General features: G+C 33.5%; 1 protein-coding gene and 1 long non-coding RNA gene across 2 annotated transcripts in view; one reads left to right on the forward strand and one right to left on the reverse strand.

Annotated features, from left to right (window-relative positions):
- The first annotated feature begins 670 nt into the window (after positions 1–670).
- The window catches only part of LOC127849978 (scavenger receptor cysteine-rich domain superfamily protein-like), a 38,442-nt gene continuing 15,913 nt past the window's right edge, over positions 671–23,199 (forward strand). The window contains exons 1-3 of the mRNA XM_052382714.1: positions 671–842; positions 6,455–6,615; positions 19,078–19,255. Of these exons, the coding sequence (XP_052238674.1) occupies positions 749–842; positions 6,455–6,615; positions 19,078–19,255 (433 nt within the window). The 5' untranslated portion in view covers positions 671–748. The remainder of the gene's footprint in view (positions 843–6,454; positions 6,616–19,077; positions 19,256–23,199) is intronic.
- Positions 12,675–17,719, reverse strand: LOC127851481 (uncharacterized). Its single transcript, XR_008035788.1, has 2 exons — positions 17,684–17,719; positions 12,675–13,139 (listed from the first exon to the last, which is right to left on the reverse strand). It is a non-coding gene; the product is annotated as an uncharacterized LOC127851481 (long non-coding RNA).

Raw genomic sequence — 23,199 nt, forward strand, 5'->3', positions numbered from 1 at the left:
ATCCATTTTACTCGGAAAGTGTCGTCCCTAATTGAACTGTGCACAGGCTAGCCTGGGACGACACTTTACGCAGATGAGTTCATCCCTACCTGAGGCATTCGGTGATTTGTTGTGAATGTTGTAGATATTATGTGATAACACAATCAAATCGAGCAAGATTTGAAACACAAGTGAAAATAATTACTATAAATACTACATGACATACACACATTAGAAAGACAATTACATCACATATTAAATAGTCAGGCCTACACCAACATACACCTACGGCGCATGAAAAGTTTACATCATAAACAATAAGTTGATCATTCTTTTAAAGCAAAAAGTAGTTTCATTCTCATTAAACTTAATACGTGACACATAGTGACAAGGCTGTCTTTAGTTCGGTGCATTTCAATTCATAAAGTTTACCAGACTTTCGCGAGCATAATCACACATGTCATCGTTACTCGTTTCACTCCGTTTGCTTCATCGTCTTTATAAAACTAAACAAGTGCCTTGTGTACGGTTTTCGTCGAGGTTCTTACATTGTTTTGTTAGCGTATTTAATTTACTCACACGAGTGCGTTCTGAAGTATTGTGTCGCTGCTGGTGATACCCTTGGCGCGTCGTGATTTGACGCTATCAACATTTAAACGTTTTAACACTAAAAAAGGTTAGTGTTTGCAGTGAATGTGCGGATTAACATTGGGATAAAGTGTAAAATCGCTACTCGGACTTCATTGGTAATTGTATCAACATAGCAAATATGGAATCTAGGAAATCCATGTTTCAGCTCGCATCCTTGGCCGTTGGACTGTTTGCCTTTCTCGACAGTATATCAACAATAACCTCTAGCGATGGTAAGTATGATGGATTCTCTTCTTTGTATTTATTAGTATTCATATATCGGTATTTCTTTACGTGTTATTACATTTTGTTTTCTTATTGGTTCATATCTGTTTCATAGTTTATATAACACACATAAAAGTACACCTATCAATTATTAAAAATACCGGTAGTTAGGATATCAGTTTGTTACCGGATTACAAACAACTATGCTGCAAAAGTACCTGACAACTATTTTTGCAACCGAACTGAGGCATTTATTGTATTATGCTGCGCTTAGGATCGGAACGTCATTTGGTGTTGGTAACTGGATAGTTTAGCAACGATAAGTTTGTTCTATCTTTACCTTAAGGTCTGCGAATACCAAATAAGCATGCACATAGTGCAGTTTACGCCGTGATAATGCATACTTAGCTCAATAAACAAGTGTGGAGTACTTAAGTTTTTTTGAAAACAACAACAACCACACACACGCTTGTGATGAAACAATAACGTACTTTTGTTCTCGAAATCCTGAAAAAGGCTTTACGTCGAATAACAAATATTTGAAGTCATGTTATGGGTAATTTTAACATAGGCTATACTTTATTTTATTAAAAAAAAGATTTATCCTCATAATTACTTGCATAGTGTACGTTACCTTATTTAACATGATATTAGAGCAAGTCGAATGTAACAACGCTGGTAAAGTTAAATATTAATGAGTATGAGTTGAGCAATACGGTCATTGATAATAAGCTTATCTATCCGTTGATGTGCCTAATCGTTAAACTGACATTGATCGTGAAAGATTATGTCGCAAACAACTTGCCGCTGTTCATGCTATGCGGCTACAGCATATGTCACTCAAAGTACAGAGGTGGCCTGAGTTCATAACTTAGCCGTAAAACACGTCACCCGGGCAGTGCGTTAACGTGTACCTGACCAAGTCAGTTAGCGATAATAAACACCCTGTCAACGATAGAGATCTTAATAATAGTTGTTGGGGTTATGCTGCTTGTGCTTGATAGCAACAAAATAGATACTGTATTGTTGTTTTTTTTAATTAAAAAATAGACATGTCTGAAATGATCTTTGAACATTTTTAGACATGTGTCGAGGAAATGTCTTTCATATTAAAATAATTTTACGGTATTTATCAAACAAGTATTAATGTTTATTGTTTTCAGTAACATTGTAAAACAACAAGAGATACAGATGAATGCATAAACAATAATCCATGCTCAATGTGATTCTGTATTACATATTTGGGACAAAACAAAACATTATAAGTTTACTCATATCTGATTACAAATGCAGTTTTGCAAATATGTTAAATGACAAATGAAGGAAAATCAGTATAGCTTGCTTACTACAATTTATTTCAATTAAACAAAGTTTTAAAAAGTGCGAAATTGACTGTGTTAATGAATGATATTGTTTATGACAACTGGAGTACAAAATCGCATTCTTGGACTTTTATTGCTGACTGCATACGTTCAAACATATACAGTTGGTAGCGTTATGCATTCTATTATGTCTTTTCTAAAAAGAAAATTACACTATGTGTTACATAATAAGATGTATGTATATTGTACGTGGTAAACGGTGATAAATGCCTTATTTTTCATACATTCTACATACGCTGAGTAGATCGAATATATCTTAGTTCTAATCATATAAGCACTTGGGCGGTTTTTGTTTAGGTTGTCTGGAACACAGTTTTTGTACACGAACGGCCTATTACTTGTTCAAACATTCAAACAAAATTTTGGTATAGGCAAACCTACCTAACGGTCGTTTAAGTGATGGCCAAAACAACATTATATAGCGTAAAACACATTATCCTGTACATTCCATTAATACAATAATTAAATAAAATATACCGTACGTTTTGTTGTATTAACTTCTTAAATACCAAACATGTCTCGGCCATAGCCTTAATCAGAAGTATTAATAAAAACACAAAAACAGGAAGTGACGCCAATGTCATACAGTAAAGTAACGTCATTTTGCGGAATATATATATAACTCATTATGTTACACAATACAAAGATGGATCAGAGTTGATCCAACAGCCAATAAGTAATTTTACCATTAATGTAATACATGTGTTTAATCACTATTTTGCATTTATTTTTCATGATCTGTGGGGTTTGAAATCATATCAAATGATGAAATAAATGTCAATTACAAGGATAATTTCTGAAAATAAATTGTAAGGTAAGACAGGGCCCTAACTGCCGTAATGTTCGCACTAGTCTTATATTTAGACAGGAGTTGTATGGCCGGTAAAATGATTGTTATACATGTGTAATTTATATAATAATATGAAGAGGAATATTGAAACACAAATACCGGTATAATGGGGTTTAATATAAATGATGAAATGCCAACAATTAGCCATTGCGATTGTAGTTTGACGGCAGTTTGAAATTGTTTGTCCCAACCCTCGCTTTGTTGATGCTTTGCAGATGTTGTTATGTTTATAGTAAAACGCTTATTTGTGGACTTTTAATTTTGATACAATTACGTTGTATAATATAGTTGACGAGAAATATTTCTTACTCCTTCTGTTTGTGCAAGGATCTGAAGTGAATCGATTGATAGCAGCAAAACTTTTTATTTAATTTATCAAACGTTTGGTTTCTATTTTAACCACGGAAATAAACATTTTATATCTCGGTGGTCAGCTAAATCCTTGATTAACAAGAATCTATATTCTATGTACAATTTCACTTTTTTTTAATATAGCCATATAAGTAAAGCATTTTATATATTTATTGACGTAAAACAGCAACCGTGACTAAGGTCATTTAAGACCACCAATTTTCGAAATAAGACAGACCTTCAGTTGCTATAAATATGAATATTTTAAATTCAACTGGCGAATGCACTGTTCAACATACAGGACATACACTCAGCAGCAGACGTGAACACAATCTTTGCATATGAAAGTATCCACATAAATTATCTTTTATCTGTTAAAGCCTTTTAAGATTGTGTAAAATGGCTAGACGTTGCGACTGAAATGCCATGCACACATTGTATATTTTGATATTTGTGTTACACATTTATTTTGCGAAATAAACCAATCCACAATTTTGATTCAGTAATTTTATAACATTCACATTATTAACTTTACAGTTGTCACTTAACCAATTAACACTATTTTACAACCAACAAACCGCAGACGTAATTAACCAACATCAAGGAAAAAGTTCAGAAGAAAAACAAAAACAACACAGTTGTGTGAAATAAGACTGAAGTCACATTTATAATTTCTGCACGATTTGTAATATTCAATCATTTACTTACGTCATGCACTCGCTCAAACGCTTTGTAATTTGAAATCTAATTGGGCATGATTGATGTAGAATTTGTTTTGTAACAACTAGTACCGCGTCCCGTTTAAATATAGAATGTCTCGGTTTCTTTATTACAGAGTGTCTGAGTAGAAGTGTTCTATTAATTAATTATTAATGCGATATTAAAAAACAACATATAAATAATTTTCTCTAATAAGTCCGAGGTCTGCCACAACAAGACCTTTTTTGCAATGTGCTAGACTTTGCTCACACGTTTTTAATCGTAGTATTCAAATTTAATATAAGTTAAAACTTTAATTCGTGTTTTGAGTATATGTTATTTAATACAAATACACCCCAAAAATATACCTCTTTAGTTTCGTATGAATGGCCTGTTAATTAATAAGATAAATAGCCGCGTATCCAAACGACGCAGAGTTGTCTATTCACAGATATGCAACAATATTGGGGATATTACGTTTAGATTATAATTAAGCAAACTATTGTTTTACTATGCCGTGTTCCAGATCGGGAATTCTTTGAGCGTTGTTTATTGATATGTTGAACAACGATGATTATGTTTGCTTCCAACGTTAAATAATAATATATTATAACGTATTAATATGCATAATTAAATAAAATCACGACAAACTCATTGTTTACCCACTAATGACAACCATTAATTACAGCGACATTTATTCATTCAAACTGACAGCAGACGAGAGAAAATATCAATCAATAACATAGGAGTATTTAAAGGTATGACACCGGAACATATCAGTATCTTGTCATTATCTAGCTTCCGTAAATTTCTGAAAATTCATTTGCGTCATGCAAAAATGGATTTCATATAATCTCTGGTCAGCTTAGCTACTGACCAGCGAACGCAATTGCACAGTATGGTCAGGCGCTACTGTGTCCGCTGTAAAGTCAGTCAAGGTTTTGTGGTCTTATTAGCGAACATGTTAGCCCCTGACAAGATTACGCAAATGTGCAGGTCGGTCTGAAGCTATGCGGGGTGCATATGGCATAAGATGCGTTTTTGCACGACCGGCTCAATTGTACTGCACGCTCGTATCAAGCACCTAGCGGAATATCAACGGGCCTTGAAGTGTTCATCCCGTGATAGCAATGCAGTTGGTTTTCGCAACCAAATATAATGTCCTGATGGTTAGGACAAACACACACAAATTCAGACACAAAACATAAAATGGGTAATCGTTGTTTGTATCTACGGAACCGGGCCGGCAATTACAGTGCATAAAGCGCTGGACTACAAATGCTACAAATGTGGGTATTGGCCATGAAATCATTTTTTCGGCGTACCTCTCTTATCCAGATTTTCACCGTAAGTGACCTTTATCAACACGTTATACAATGTTGAGAATTTCCCGCCAGTAGACCCGAGTGAACAAAACTGAATATTTCATTGGCTGATTCGAGAAAAATCCCCTTGAACATTGGTTAAATCAATGCGTCCTTTTAAAGATGAGTACAGCGTAAATGATTTAACACTGTTCAGTGTCGAGAAATCCAGACTATTATCTGCATGTTCACACGACACATAGACGCACATTTTGGTCCAGTTAAAATTACGCATTAAATTCTATCTCGCATAATTTCATGGTCAGTGCTCGGTAAGTAAATCATCAGGGGAAGACAGAATGAACTATCGAAAAACGCCTCATCATTATAACACAGTATTGCGTTCAAGATATTTATTAAATAACACGAATTCTAGGTAAAAAAATGAATGAAAACCGATCGATAAATGCCACTTATTTGCATAGTGAGAAAAATCTACCGAAATAGTATAGTGTCATTATAAAAGGAAACTCGTACAATTGTCTAACCACACATGTGTGACGTTGATTTCCTATTCCACGAGTGCGTGACGAATATTTTCTTTATTTAGTAAATAGACGTAGAGACGATATACATGCATTGTATAATCCAATATATACGTGAAAACATCGCGGAATGTACCATTCTGTTCGTATACACTATAAACTGTGTGCGTAATAAACTTTTAAAGTTAATTACATAATTGTTTTACGCCGAAACTATGTTTTAAAGATATGTCTCGTCAGGACTATTTCACTCTACCTCTGATTCAATAAGGCAGAGGTCAGTTAGTGGCATTAGTACTTACAGTTAGTGCTAGTAAACCGGCAACCCAGGAAAAGTGTGAATTGGTTAACTGACCTCAAAAAATAAAATCTATACAAATCAACAAACAAATTGGTACTTACGGTATAAGTTTTGTACCAAGCTCATGAAATGTTCTTAAAATGTTGAGCTGTGGATTACAACTATTCTTTTGCTCTCTCTCATTTCAGTGGAAGTCGTCCGTGCTCGCCTCGTGGGTGGTCACACCAATTCGACGGGCCGCGTAGAGGTGTCGCGTAACGGAAGTGTCTGGGGCACGGTATGCGACTGGAACTGGACGGACAAGGAGGCGACTGTCGTCTGCAGGCAACTCGGCTACAAGTGGGGAGAGGTTAGGGAATATACCATATTCCATTTGCAGACAAATTTGTATGCTCCTTCATTTAGATGGGTGGCGGGCATACAGATGTGCCATCGTCCGTCCAGCTGATATGTATGTCGCATGTAGTTAAAACGAATTACTTATACAGGTAAAAAACTTTTACAAATATATCAGCCAGCATGTACACTTACACACCACCATATTAAGGTCGTCTCTTTTCAAAATTACCGTAGTTATTGTCTTTATTTTAGTAAAATACTCGTTTTTACTGGTGTAGCTCGGAACTCAAAGCGTATTGCCTCTAGCGCGATGAAACGTAAAATACTTATTACCAGCATTGGAACTTGCGAACCTGGGTAGTTTGTTTCTTTTCTCGACATTGTTTGAGTTATTAGACAATAGTGGAATGTGGGGGTTCAGCCGTGTCCTACGGCCATATGTCTAGGCACTGCTAAGTGCATCGGTGCCAAACCAATATTTATTGGGTAACACTTAAGACGAATGTATATGAGCCGCTCTGGGAAAACGGGACTTAATGCATGTGAGTTAAGTATCGTTCCAGATTAGGGACGACACTTTCAGCCTAGACTGGATTTTCGTAATGAAGCGACTTCCTTTCATCAAAAAATTCCATAAAGGCGGAAAGGGTGGTCCATACTTAGCCTGTGCGGACAGCATTAAGGGCCGTTTTCCCAGAGCGTGAGCTTAATGTTTATATTTCACTAGATTAAATCCAAATTCATTTAGCTTTTTGTTAACCCCTTTTTTTTAAATTTAATTCGGTGTCTGCTATATATCGAAAGAAAAAAACTACTTTTAACACTTAAGATGCAAAATCAGTAGATACATTTAAAATTGTATCAATCTACAGGCTGATTACATGACACATTCATTAAGTATGTGCGCAGTAATCATAAGATGTATATACTAAATCATATGAAATAACATATACCTGCACAGTACTACATTATATTATAGTATGATTTAGATTCTGAGTCGGTTTGTTTCAGTGAAAACAATGTGAACATTTGGAAATCATCGTCGTAAACATTTTAAATCGAAAGAAATACGTTAAACCTAATTTAACACTACTTTATACATACTAGATCCGTCTTTTGTTGCGTATGAAACAAATTGGTTGTTTACGGATGCAATAAATGCGTAAACGTGCAATACCTTTTTTGTCCGTTTATCTATTTGTATGTGGACTGTTAAAGGGACTTGTTCACGTTTTGGTAAATTGAATAAAAATGAAACTTTTTTTCAGATCTGCAAATTTTCGTTGTAATTATGATATTTGCGAGGAAAAAGTAATACTGAACATTTACTATGCTATAAATTATCCAGTATATGCATCTTTTGCCGATTTTAAAACCTGAAAATTATAAACGATTGAATAATTTGGAGTGTTCTGTTTTTATCATTATATTTTGTGACATTACGAAGATTGCTAGACTTTTACTCCAAGGGTCAGTGGTTCGAGTCCCGGTGTGGATTACTTGTCTTTCTTTCTTTATTTTTTATTCTTGTTTTATTATTAAGCTATTTTATTCCGATGTTTACATTTATCAATTTAAAGCATTTGATGATTAATTTCAAAGCATGCCAAATCTGTAAACAAGTCCCTTTAATGGAATTTTTTTAAAATCCGGTTGGTACGGACCAGTACCGTTTCCAAATATTTCGTTACAGTACCGTCATACGTTACGTGTCTTTCCGAATACAGTTAAATGTACCTTGTTTAACAACGCAACGTATATTTAAGAAGCACATGCCCGATATAGATCCCTGTGTGTATGGGCACCTTAATGTTTTGAGTCATATATCGTCTGTAAACAGTTTTGTTAAACTGTCGTCATTATGCGCTCTAACGTTTTCGGTTTTTGTCCTTAATATGATTTGCTGTACCTTGTTAAAAGTACTTCTAAATACAAAACATATTTGCCGATATAAGGTCCGTGAATTGATTGGTAAGTTAATTTGTATGTGAATTTAAGTAAATCTTGTTAGCATAGATAAGTACCGTCTCGAATGATTTCTTTAAACTGAAGTCATACGTTTAAGTGTGTGTTTTTTCCTCGAGAATGTTATATATTGTGTTTTTTCAAAATTAATAGCATATTAACAAGAAAACACAAAGCGTATTTAAAGTCCGCGTATGAATAGATAGATTCAGATTTTATTTACAGCAATTCCAGAAGGCCAATGGCCGTTGTTGGCACATTTTAGTACAATATAAAGAAGTGAAACTCCAGCTGCTGGAGCAGTATTGAATTTTCATTAAAAACAATTAGTTGGTCCTTTATTTAAGGCAAGTGACCGATTGCCCAAACAGTACAAAACAGCACAATACAGCACAATACAAACCAACATAAACACAAAATATGAATAAAGCTGGGGTCACCGCCTTGGAACGGTCAATGCAAAGCATTGGGGGTTTAAACCTGGTTATAGAGCGCTCAACCTCACACTTGGCCCAGCAATATTCATAATACATTCAAGTGTAAATAAAATTTAACGTCATAGCATTGTAACTCAAATTAAACAATAATAAAAGGGAATTAAAACGCATTCAATTTAATTACTATTTAATTACTCAATTGCATTGAAGATACAAGAGTAACAGAATTACAACTTTTTGACGAACGATCAAATAAAACTATTAATAATTGTCAACTACATTCCTTCTTTATAGAAAAGATTTGAGAATGTAGAATCATAGAGTTAATATCTCAGATAATCATCGCGCAAATACAGGAAGAAGCAGCAATAATGGGTGTAAAAATTCCATATTACATAGCTTGGTTGTTTATGTGACTGCTAAACAAATTAAAAATAATTAAATCAAACAAGAAACGCCTATCAGAGAGAAAATATAAATAAAATGGAACGTTATAAACCCAATGACCTATGCATGTAGATTACAACTGGGAAAGTCGGTCGTATGACGTCACAAAAATCCATAATGGCATAATGACGTGAACAAATTCCAAGGGCAGTACTAAATAAAAATATAAATCGGGCTGTATTACTAATAAAACAAGTTTACGTGATTTAATATTAAGAAGCAAATGAATACAAATGGTAATTCCATTAAAGCGACATTATTGGAATCCAACAGTATATAGGTGTTTTGACAACTGAAGACAGAAATGATTTGATGTACGATTTGAGTCCAAATGTAGTTTACATGCAGATTTGTTCATACGACACAATGACACAATTTTATTCAACAGTGACAAATGCCTATAATGTAGTATTCATGCAGATTTGTTCATACGACACAATGACACAATTTTATTCAACAGTGAAAAATGCCTATAATATCACTAATGATTCCAAATTTTAAGGGAAGAAAGATATAGTGAATCGAAAACCATCAAACACGTGTTTTTAAGTACATACGCATCGTTTCCTTTTGATAAAAACAAGTTATTTAAATTGAAAAGTTTAATATGAACATTTGGTTTAACATATTTTAATTTGCGGACACGCTTCAAAACATCTCCGTAAAATGATGGATGGGAGATTCCATTATTTAAATGCCATTTTAAAGAAACATTATATTTTGAAATTAAATCACCATACTTAGAGTAAAATCTAGCAAATTTATTTCTTAAGTTATGATACAAAAAGCCTTGTTTTAGCAATTTTTTAGTTAATATTAGATTACGATCATTAAAATCTTTAATACACGAACATGCTCTGGCATAAGGTACCAACTGCGAAATGTAAATACCATAGGAAGGTCCTTTAGGGATGTTGCCATCTAGAAACGGAAAATTCACAATTTCAAAGTTAAAATCGTCCCGTTTGTCGTATAAACTAGTTTTGATCAAATTATTATTAATAGTTAAATGTAAGTCTAAATACGCAGCGTCTGTATTGGATATACACGATCTATTTAAGACTAGTTCTTTTGGGTAGATTTTGTGAATATATTGTTCAAATAATGGATTATCTAAATTAAGTATGTCATCAATGTACCTACTAGTAAGGTTAAAACAATTAATCAAATCTACTTGCTTAGTTTTAGATAATTCTAACATAAATTCGCTTTCATAACAATATAAAAAAAGGTCAGCTATAAGTGGCGCACAATTAGTACCCATAGGAACGCCAATAATTTGTTTAAATATTTTACCATTAAATTCAACAAACAAGTTATCCAAAAGAAAAGTAAGTGCTGCACAAAAGTCAAGACCAGTCCAAATGATGTAATTATCTAATATCTGATTAGTAAAAAAAGCTGTTTTAGTGTTTAAAGCTAGATACAAACATTTCTCTCTAGCAAAAGTTTTTTCAATCAAAGAAACAAGTTTGGATTTTATTAAAGCGTGAGGAAGCGTTGTATATAGTGTCGAAAAATCATAAGTACTTACCTGCGACACCTTATATTTTTTATTTTCAATTTTATCAATAACTTCTAAGGTGTTTTTTATTGACCAAAATAGGTTAATATTACTATTTTCATAAACTTTATTACAAAATTTAGCTATATGATATCTAATAGCACTCAATGCAGATGTAAGATACACTGATAATTGTTTGGTGGTACAAGACACTGAATTAGCGATAAAACGACTTTTATATGGCGTCTTATGTAATTTAGGTATCCAGTAAAGTGATGGCAATTTCTTGTCAGTAATATTGACTATTACATTTAACTTTATGCATTGGGCAATATGGTCGGTAATAATTTCATTAGGTAGCTTATTGTACTCACAATATGATGTAGTTTGTGAAAGTTCTTGTGAAATAGTTTGAACATAAAACACTCGTCATATTATGATAACATTATTAGCAGCCTTATCAGCATGAACTAAGACGAATTTAGATTTTAAGTCTTCAAGCAATTTACAGAGATTTTGTTTATTAAATTTAGGTGAATGTGGTAGGGCCAAAGGATGTGTATCATAAAAACATATTTTATTCATGGCCATACTAAATATTTTTGTTTTCCAATCATTGAGTGCAGTAATTTCAGCATTTTCCTTCCTGCACCATTTAGTGCAATAATCATGTAAGGAAGTTACGATATTCTTAATGCAGTCATCAAAATCAACAGGAATAGGCAGTCTGTACTTAGGGCCTCTGCGTAGCAAATTTCTAAGGTTTTTATTTTGAATCAAATTAAGGTCCCCAGTAATAACATGTCCAACTGGACCATATATATATTTAGAACTAGTACAGTCACATAATGTAGGAATCTGTGGAAATAGAATTATAATTAAAAACGATACTTCTTACAGGTTTACTATATTTGTAGCAAATAAGTGGTGATTCAGTATTGCGGAAATAAGGGGGAATCAACCGACGTACATTTTTATCATTGAATATTTTAGGAAGGTCAATTAAATCAAGACCTTTGTTACAAAACTCAATTTTGATACGATTTCTAGTTTTGTTAAGTACATTTTCAATAAAAGGTTTAAGATAGTAGTCAGTGAAAGATTCAATAATACAAGCACATTCATATAGAGGGTCAGATTGAAGTAAAATAAGTTTACATTCCTTATCAATATGCGCCAACGAAGAAACAGAAAGAGAGCAAAGTGCACTTAGTAATTTATGTTTACCCCCATTTTGTAATACTGTGTAGCAATCATTTAAAGAAAGCAGACGTTTAAATTTACGCCTTAAGTTACCATTTTTCCTAATGCCATGTGAACGTTTATTTCTTAGACGTTTACTAAACAGAGAAAATGAATTAATCGATTTATTTTTAGAAATTGTTCCAACATTTAGAATATTATCATTTAATCCAAGTGGGTAAGCTGATTGCAAACGTTTAATCCATTCAAATTCTGACATGCACCTTGCTTTTAATTGGCACTGACTTGAAGTACTATTATTAAAAATAAGTTGCTCCACAGGTTGAATTGAAATATTAGTTACGCTATGACCTGTTTTATTAAAGTGCTGGTAAATGAAGTTATAAAATTTATTGTTATTTTTAATTTTAAAAAAATGTTCCCTAAAACGTGTTTTAAGTGATCTACCCGTCTGCCCAACGTATTGCGCACCACAACAGGGTACATTTCAAGTAATAACATAAACCACATGCATAGAATTTCATGAGACATCGGATTTAATATTAACTGAAAATTTGCGGTTATTAACCGATGAAAGAATAAAAGAGGACATATTTAAAAACTTGCAACATAAACACTTCCTGGAGTTGCACTTATTTATTGTAGGATACCGATTACACGGAGCTAAATTACGCTGCGAACTAGAACCCAGCCGCATTGTACCTCCAATGAAAGATGTTCGAAGTAAACTTAATTTGACTGTAGGTTTAGAAAAAAGTAATTGTCTATAATTTAACGGCAAATGAATACTACGTGTAATCGGAATTCTCAATGGTGAGAGAACAACTTTCGGGTTTTTTGTAATCAATCTGTCCATAGGTTATTTATTTGGCGAAACCACCAATCTTATAATCACATTAATACACATTGCCAAGTCAACATACATAAAAGAGTAAGAGGCAGCTTGTCAGATAATGGTCTGTAAAAATTCAGTATAACCTACAGAACTCTCAATTGATGAACATACACGTTTACTTTATAAGTACAGAGAATGTATAAGAATCTAAGTATAAGAAAGGTCTTAAACAAGGTTTCTTAAAAAATAATAAAAACACAATACCGCTACCAGCCTCTGAAGGCTGAAAATATAACAACATCGAAGATATGTACGGGGATACACGCTACTGCATCCACGCAGCACACATCAAACTGTTGTGCAATGCAATATAAAGAAGTGAAACTCCAGCTGCTGGAGCAGTATTGAATTTTCATTAAAAACAATTAGTTGGTCCTTTATTTAAGGCAAGTGACCGATTGCCCAAACAGTACAAAACAGCACAATACAGCACAATACAAACCAACATAAACACAAAATATGAATAAAGCTGGGGTCATCGCCTTGGAACGGTCAATGCAAAGCATTGGGGGTTTAAACCTGGTTATAGAGCGCTCAACCTCACACTTGGCCCAGCAATATTCATAATACATTCAAGTGTAAATAAAATTTAACGTCATAGCATTGTAACTCAAATTAAACAATAATAAAAGGGAATTAAAACGCATTCAATTTAATTACTATTTAATTACTCAATTGCATTGAAGATACAAGAGTAACAGAATTACAACTTTTTGACGAACGATCAAATAAAACTATTAACAATTGTCAACTACATTCCTTCTTTATAGAAAAGATTTGAGAATGTAGAATCATAGAGTTAATATCTCAGATAATCATCGCGCAAATACAGGAAGAAGCAGCAATAATGGGTGTAAAAATTCCATATTACATAGCTTGGTTGTTTATGTGACTGCTAAACAAATTAAAAATAATTAAATCAAACAAGAAACGCCTATCAGAGAGAAAATATAAATAAAATGGAACGTTATAAACCCAATGACCTATGCATGTAGATTACAACTGGGAAAGTCGGTCGTATGACGTCACAAAAATCCATAATGGCATAATGACGTGAACAAATTCCAAGGGCAGTACTAAATAAAAATATTAATCGGGCTGTATTACTAATAAAACAAGTTTACGTGATTTAATATTAAGAAGCAAATGAATACAAATGGTAATTCCATTAAAGCGACATTATTGGAATCAAACAGTATATAGGTGTTTTGACAACTGAAGACAGAAATGATTTGATGTACGATTTGAGTCCAAATGTAGTTTACATGCAGATTTGTTCATACGACACAATGACACAATTTTATTCAACAGTGACAAATGCCTATAATGTAGTATTCATGCAGATTTGTTCATACGACACAATGACACAATTTTATTCAACAGTGAAAAATGCCTATAATATCACTAATGATTCCAAATTTTAAGGGAAGAAAGATATAGTGAATCGAAAACCATCAAACACGTGTTTTTAAGTACATACGCATCGTATCCTTTTGATAAAAACAAGTTAATTAAATTGAAAAGTTTAATATGAACATTTGGTTTAACATATTTTAATTTGCGGACACGCTTCAAAACATCTCCGTAAAATGATGGATGGGAGATTCCATTATTTAAATGCCATTTTAAAGAAACATTATATTTTGAAATTAAATCACCATACTTAGAGTAAAATCTAGCAAATTTATTTCTTAAGTTATGATACAAAAAGCCTTGTTTTAGCAATTTTTTAGTTAATATTAGATAACGATCATTAAAATCTTCAATACACGAACATGCTCTGGCATAACGTACCAACTGCGAAATGTAAATACCATAGGAAGGTCCTTTAGGGATGTTGCCATCTAGAAACGGAAAATTCACAATTTCAAAGTTAAAATCGTCCCGTTTGTCGTATAAACTAGTTTTGATCAAATTATTATTAATAGTTAAATGTAAGTCTAAATACGCAGCGTCTGTATTGGATATACACGATCTATTTAAGACTAGTTCTTTTGGGTAGATTTTGTGAATATATTGTTCAAATAATGGATTATCTAAATTAAGTATGTCATCAATGTACCTACTAGTAAGGTTAAAACAATTAATCAAATCTACTTGCTTAGTTTTAGATAATTCTAACATAAATTCGCTTTCATAACAATATAAAAAAAGGTCAGCTATAAGTGGCGCACAATTAGTACCCATAGGAACGCCAATAATTTGTTTAAATATTTTACCATTAAATTCAACAACAAGTTATCCAAAAGAAAAGTAAGTGCTGCACAAAAGTCAAGACCAGTCCAAATGATGTAATTATCTAATATCTGATTAGTAAAAAAAGCTGTTTTAGTGTTTAAAGCTAGATACAAACATTTCTCTCTAGCAAAAGTTTTTTCAATCAAAGAAACAAGTTTGGATTTTATTAAAGCGTGAGGAAGCGTTGTATATAGTGTCGAAAAATCATAAGTACTTACCTGCGACACCTTATATTTTTTATTTTCAATTGTATCAATAACTTCTAAGGTGTTTTTTATTGACCAAAATAGGTTAATATTACTATTTTCATAAACTTAATTACAAAATTTAGCTATATGATATCTAATAGCACTCAATGCAGATGTAAGATACACTGATAATTGTTTGGTGGTACAAGACACTGAATTAGCGATAAAACGACTTTTATATGGCGTCTTATGTAATTTAGGTATCCAGTAAAGTGATGGCAATTTCTTGTCAGTAATATTGACTATTACATTTAACTTTATGCATTGGGCAATATGGTCGGTAATAATTTCATTAGGTAGCTTATTGTACTCACAATATGATGTAGTTTGTGAAAGTTCTTGTGAAATAGTTTGAACATAAAACACTCGTCATATTATGATAACATTATTAGCAGCCTTATCAGCAGGAACTAAGACGAATTTAGATTTTAAGTCTTCAAGCAATTTACAGAGATTTTGTTTATTAAATTTAGGTGAATGTGGTAGGGCCAAAGGATGTGTATCATAAAAACATATTTTATTCATGGCCATACTAAATATTTTTGTTTTCCAATCATTGAGTGCAGTAATTTCAGCATTTTCCTTCCTGCACCATTTAGTGCAATAATCATGTAAGGAAGTTACGATATTCTTAATGCAGTCATCAAAATCAACAGGAATAGGCAGTCTGTACTTAGGGCCTCTGCGTAGCAAATTTCTAAGGTTTTTATTTTGAATCAAATTAAGGTCCCCAGTAATAACATGTCCAACTGGACCATATATATATTTAGAACTAGTACAGTCACATAATGTAGGACAATTTCTTATTACATTTAAATCTGTGGAAATAGAATTATAATTAAAAACGATACTTCTTACAGGTTTACTATATTTGTAGCAAATAAGTGGTGATTCAGTATTGCGGAAATAAGGGGGAATCAACCGACGTACATTTTTATCATTGAATATTTTAGGAAGGTCAATTAAATCAAGACCTTTGTTACAAAACTCAATTTTGATACGATTTCTAGTTTTGTTAAGTACATTTTCAATAAAAGGTTTAAGATAGTAGTCAGTGAAAGATTCAATAATACAAGCACATTCATATAGAGGGTCAGATTGAAGTAAAATAAGTTTACATTCCTTATCAATATGCGCCAACGAAGAAACAGAAAGAGAGCAAAGTGCACTTAGTAATTTATGTTTACCCCCATTTTGTAATACTGTGTAGCAATCATTTAAAGAAAGCAGACGTTTAAATTTACGCCTTAAGTTACCATTTTTCCTAATGCCATGTGAACGTTTATTTCTTAGACGTTTACTAAACAGAGAAAATGAATTAATCGATTTATTTTTAGAAATTGTTCCAACATTTAGAATATTATCATTTAATCCAAGTGGGTAAGCTGATTGCAAACGTTTAATCCATTCAAATTCTGACATGCACCTTGCTTTTAATTGGCACTGACTTGAAGTACTTTTATTAAAAATAAGTTGCTCCACAGGTTGAATTGAAATATTAGTTACGCTATGACCTGTTTTATTAAAGTGCTGGTAAATGAAGTTATAAAATTTATTGTTATTTTTAATTTTAAAAAAATGTTCCCTAAAACGTGTTTTAAGTGATCTACCCGTCTGCCCAACGTATTGCGCACCACAACAGGGTACATTTCAAGTAATAACATAAACCACATGCATAGAATTTCATGAGACATCGGATTTAATATTAACTGAAAATTTGCGGTTATTAACCGATGAAAGAATAAAAGAGGACATATTTAAAAACTTGCAACATAAACACTTCCTGGAGTTGCACTTATTTATTGTAGGATACCGATTACACGGAGCTAAATTACGCTGCGAACTAGAACCCAGCCGCATTGTACCTCCAATGAAAGATGTTCGAAGTAAACTTAATTTGACTGTAGGTTTAGAAAAAAGTAATTGTCTATAATTTAACGGCAAATGAATACTACGTGTAATCGGAATTCTCAATGGTGAGAGAACAACTTTCGGGTTTTTTGTAATCAATCTGTCCATAGGTTATTTATTTGGCGAAACCACCAATCTTATAATCACATTAATACACATTGCCTAGTCAACATACATAAAAGAGTAAGAGGCAGCTTGTCAGATAATGGTCTGTAAAAATTCAGTATAACCTGCAGAACTCTCAATTGATGAACATACACGTTTACTTTATAAGTAAAGAGAATGTATAAGAATCTAAGTATAAGAAAGGTCTTAAACAAGGTTTCTTAAAAAATAATAAAAACACAATACCGCTACCAGCCTCTGAAGGCTGAAAATATAACAACATCGAAGATATGTACGGGGATACACGCTACTGCATCCACGCAGCACACATCAAACTGTTGTGCAATGCAATATAAAGAAGTGAAACTCCAGCTGCTGGAGCAGTATTGAATTTTCATTAAAAACAATTAGTTGGTCCTTTATTTAAGGAACAATACAAACCAACATAAACACAAAATATGAATAAAGCTGGGGTCACCGCCTTGGAACGGTCAATGCAAAGCATTGGGGGTTTAAACCTGGTTATAGAGCGCTCAACCTCACACTTGGCCCAGCAATATTCATAATACATTCAAGTGTAAATAAAATTTAACGTCATAGCATTGTAACTCAAATTAAACAATAATAAAAGGGAATTAAAACGCATTCAATTTAATTACTATTTAATTACTCAATTGCATTGAAGATACAAGAGTAACAGAATTACAACTTTTTGACGAACGATCAAATAAAACTATTAACAATTGTCAACTACATTCCTTCTTTATAGAAAAGATTTGAGAATGTAGAATCATAGAGTTAATACCTCAGATAATCATCGCGCAAATACAGGAAGAAGCAGCAATAATGGGTGTAAAAATTCCATATTACATAGCTTGGTTGTTTATTTCTTATTTCTTGATACATATCAAAACTGGTTAAAATTTTGAAATTCTGTTTCCATCCATCATTTCATTTATGCTTTTATTTTACATTTTGTATGAACCTCCGCCATTCCGATTATGTGTTTTTGAATGCGCGCTGTGTGTTTTTTTTTATAAATAAAATACAACGGCCTAACGAAATCAGATTCTTTGTGTTACAACATGATTAAGTAACGGATATTTTTCTACTATAAACAGCGATTACGATTTTTTTTTACGAAAGAGAGCCCTATTGATCCGCTCGATTGTATTTACTCTTAAAACACTGATATTAATAATAATTTAATAACGATGTCATTCACTTAATTATCTCGACAAAAGCTCGTTTCATTAAACCATTGTACGTTACTAGTAGTCACTACTCGAAAACACGTACCCATGAAATTTGAAACACAAAATGATTAGTTCCCAGAAAACATTTCACGTAATCTTAGTAAGTAATTAGCAGTCACTACTCGTATACCAGACCCGATCATATTTTGAAACATAAAATCATAACTTTCGCGACTCTTGGATTGTATCAAGTACTTTCGTTAGCTTATAAAAACGCTCTGCACTCTTACTGGCTCTCACAAACACGCTCACTGTTGCTTCAGGCGTTCAATTGGGCTGCGTTCGGCGAGGGCGACGGCGAGGGCGATGGCGAGATGTTCTTGAACAACGTGAGATGCACAGGAACCGAGAAAAACATCGATGAGTGTCTGCACTGGGTATGGGGAGAACACAGATGTGGGCCTAACGAAACCGCCGGTGTCGCCTGCTACAACAAACCAGGTAAATGGCTATATATATATATATATATAAATTAAATGCGACAGACATATCAGATGGACGGTCGAGATATATACATATATACATAGATTATTCAACGACAAATGCCGAAACGTTTAACTACGCAATTTATTATTTTAAAGGTTTGGAATTATCCTGCCAAGGCTGGGATCATTTGTATTATAAAGATTCCCCCGAGAACGTAGGGTAATTTTAGTACATAATGTATATTTCCCGTTAAAGGCGGGAAGTGTGTTCATGTAAACTATGACGATAAACAAACTACTTTCCTCTCAAAAAATGGTACAGTCAATAACGCAGGATCCTGTCGTCGGGGGCCGAACTATGCATATCATTTTACAGACTGACGGTGTTCCGTACGCTGTAAAGTCCCAGACATGACGATGTGGGTTTATAAAGGAGCTCATATCAATCGACTACACTGAAATATAGCACAAATCTGGCAAGCATCGCGTTACAATAAGTAATAAGTGGGAGGTTGGGTGGATATTGTTGACTTAATTAAACCATAGAGTGACCTATTAGATATGCGACGAGCTCGAAAAAGATCGAACGTATGCACCTGCAGTGGGTTTTACTTAGTGGACGAGTCTTAGTGGTACATTAGACTGGGTAGGATGGGTTATGCCATTGGGGTTTTGGGTTTTGGCGTTCCCTTAGGAAAATGGCCTTTGCGTTGAATTACAGTTTATTCTTGAGCGAATAAACATTATTTATATATACGTTGTTATTCGAGATTTACAGATAGAATTTGCAGGTAGATCGTAACAAGTGAACTGAAATACGCCGATATTTAAGTTACGGGTGTAGAGAAATGGGCAATTTGTTTGAAAAAAATCTAAAGGATCTTTCTACTCGTACTTGTTTTGAATGTACAGTACATTGTACACTAACAATGTGTTCAATAAACGGCTCTCTGGTCACTGCCATTTTTATACTTGTACTGGGGTTGCATATTGACAATGTTCGTGCTTAATGGCAGATAGTGCAGTGTTCATATTACAAAGCTGGAAATAATCCAATAATTCAATCTTAAAACGCATTGAATATTAAAATTATCTAAAGAACGTTGTATGCAAAAAGCGATGTAATCTTTTGAGTTACACTTAAACAGTACGAATATTTGCTTTTGGGTGTATGTTATTTTATACCAATACACCCACATAACTATACTGCTTTAGTTTTGTATGAATGACCTGTTAATAACTATATAAAAAGCCACGTGTCCAAACGACGCAGAGTTGTCTATTCAAAGATAAGCAACGATTTTGGGGATATTAAGTTTTGATTCTTATTAAGCAATCTATTGTTTTACTATGCCATCTTTCAGATCGGGAATTCTTTAAGCGTTGTTTATTGATATGTTAAACAACGATGATTATGTGTGCTGCCAACGTTAAATAATAATCTATCATATGGTATGCATATGCATAATTAAATGAAATCACGACAAACTCATTAATTACTCATTAATGGTTACATGTAATTACTGCGACATGTATTCATACAAAATGACAGTAGACGAGAGAAAACACCAATTAATGACAGCTGTAGACACTTTCTTGCCAGTAACCACAAATGACGTACACAACATCCAATATCAAGACCTGTACATGTAATATACACTATGGATATCGTAGAGAAACCGCGAACAATGTACAAAAAAAATCCATTTTAAATCCGTGTATATTGGTCTTGCAGGTACTCCAATGTGTAGCTACATAGAGAATAACAGGTTGCTGCCTGATCTTTTTGTAATATATCAGGCAAGGCTTAAAATAATATAAAGGCGAGGCATGCCGAGCCGTTATTTTATTCGTGCCGAGCCTGATATATTACATAAAAATCAGACAGTAACCTGTTTTTCTGTTTATCATACCTCCAATTCCCCACTTTAAAAGAAATAAAGAAAAAACGCTGCATGTTTAGCGGGAATGAATAGTATCTAAGACGTTTGGCTTGTTACTTATGACGTCATGAGCACGTGCGCTTAATATTTGTAAAAAATGTTTTGGCTGGTTTATTTTGCTTGTTGTGTCTAAAATATATTACATCTTGGTATCAAACTGTTTATTTTGATCAACCGGATTTTATTTTACTAAAAATAATGACTTTGTAGCTCATTCTGAGTAAAATGCTTTACATCCAAATATCGACTGATTTAACAACTACCTGTTGAACATGACGTCATCAGAATTTACACATTCATTTTTAATATTTGGAAAATACGTGTTTTGCTGTTTGTGCTGTTTTCTGTTGAATACATTTAATACCTCTTCGTATCAAATAGTTTGTTTTGATGTATCTGATTGATTTTTACAATACATAATTATGTATTTATCAAGAAATATGACACGTCGACTGATATAAGAACTTCCTGTTGAACATGATATAAAAAATATATCAGGCAGCGTTATATTTGGCAGATAATAATAAAGCGGTATGATAAAATTTGACTCGGTTTTAGCAAAACATAGTTAAGAATAAAATATGAGCATGCATATGTATGACACCAGAACATATCAGTATCTTGTCAGTATTTAGCTTCCGTAAATGTTTGAAGACTCATCCGCGTCATTCAAAATGGATCGTATACAATATATGTCCAGCGTAGCTCCTGACCAGCGACCACAATTGCGCAATATGGTCAGGAGCTACCGTGTCCGCTGTAACGTCAGGCAAGGTTTTGTGGTCTTATTAGCGAACATGATAGCCACTGACCAGACTACGCAAATGTGCAGGTTGGTCTGGTGCTACGCGGGGTGCATATGGCATTAGACCCGTTTTTGTACAGCCGAACCTAACGGAATATCAACGGGCATTTAAGTGTTCATCCCGTGATAGCAATGCAGTTTGTTATCGCAGCCAAATATAATGTCCTGATCTCATCTAAGAGAAGGAAACATAGAAATGTTAGTGAAAGTAACACCTCGAATGTTATAAGAACACTATTGTTCCAGAATGAACATAATGTTGCGAACAAACAACAACAACACAACAAACAACACCAACAAAAACACAGACACACATATTCACGCAGACACACTTTCACACACACACACACGCACACACACCCCCCACACACACACGCACAGACACACACACGCTCATAAAATGGGTAATCGTTGTTTGTATCTACGGAACAGGGCCGGCAATCACAGTTTGTAGAGCGATGCTACAAATGTGGGGATTGGTCATGAAATCATTTTTCGGCGTAGCTCTCTAATCCAGATTTTCACCTTAGGTGACCTTTATCAACAGCTTATAAATTGTTGAGAATTTCCCGCCAGTAGACACGAGTGAATAAAACCGAATATTATATTTTCTTCCTTGAGAGACATCCCCCGGAGCATTGGCTAAATCACTGCGTCCTATTGGAGATGAATTAGTACAGCGTATAGGATGTAACACTGTTCACTGTCGGGGAATCCGGACTATTCTCTGCATGATCACACGACATATTTTTGCACAGTTAAAACTACGCATTAAATGCCATCTCGCATAATTTTAGGGTCGATGCTCGGTAAGTAAATCATCAGGGGAAGACATAACGAACTATCGATACACGTCTCATGATTATAGAACAGTATTGCTTTCTATATATAACAATAACACGAATTCTAGGTAAAGAAATGAATGAAAACCTATCGGTAAATTCCACTTATTTGCATTGTGAGAAAAATCTACCGAAACAGTATGGTGTCCTGATATTAGGAAATTCGTTTAATTGTCTAACCACACATGTGAGACGTTGATTTCCTATTGCACGAGTGCGTGAAACATATGTTTTTTATTTAGTAAATAGACATAGGGATGATTACGGTACATAACTTTTATAATCCAATATATACGTTCAAACATCGCGAGATGTACCATAATAAACGTATACATTTTATAGAAAGCGTATGACAAAAACGTTATAAGTT

The sequence above is a fragment of the Dreissena polymorpha genome, chromosome 11, assembly GCF_020536995.1.
Source record: "Dreissena polymorpha isolate Duluth1 chromosome 11, UMN_Dpol_1.0, whole genome shotgun sequence".
NCBI lineage: Eukaryota > Metazoa > Mollusca > Bivalvia > Myida > Dreissenidae > Dreissena > Dreissena polymorpha.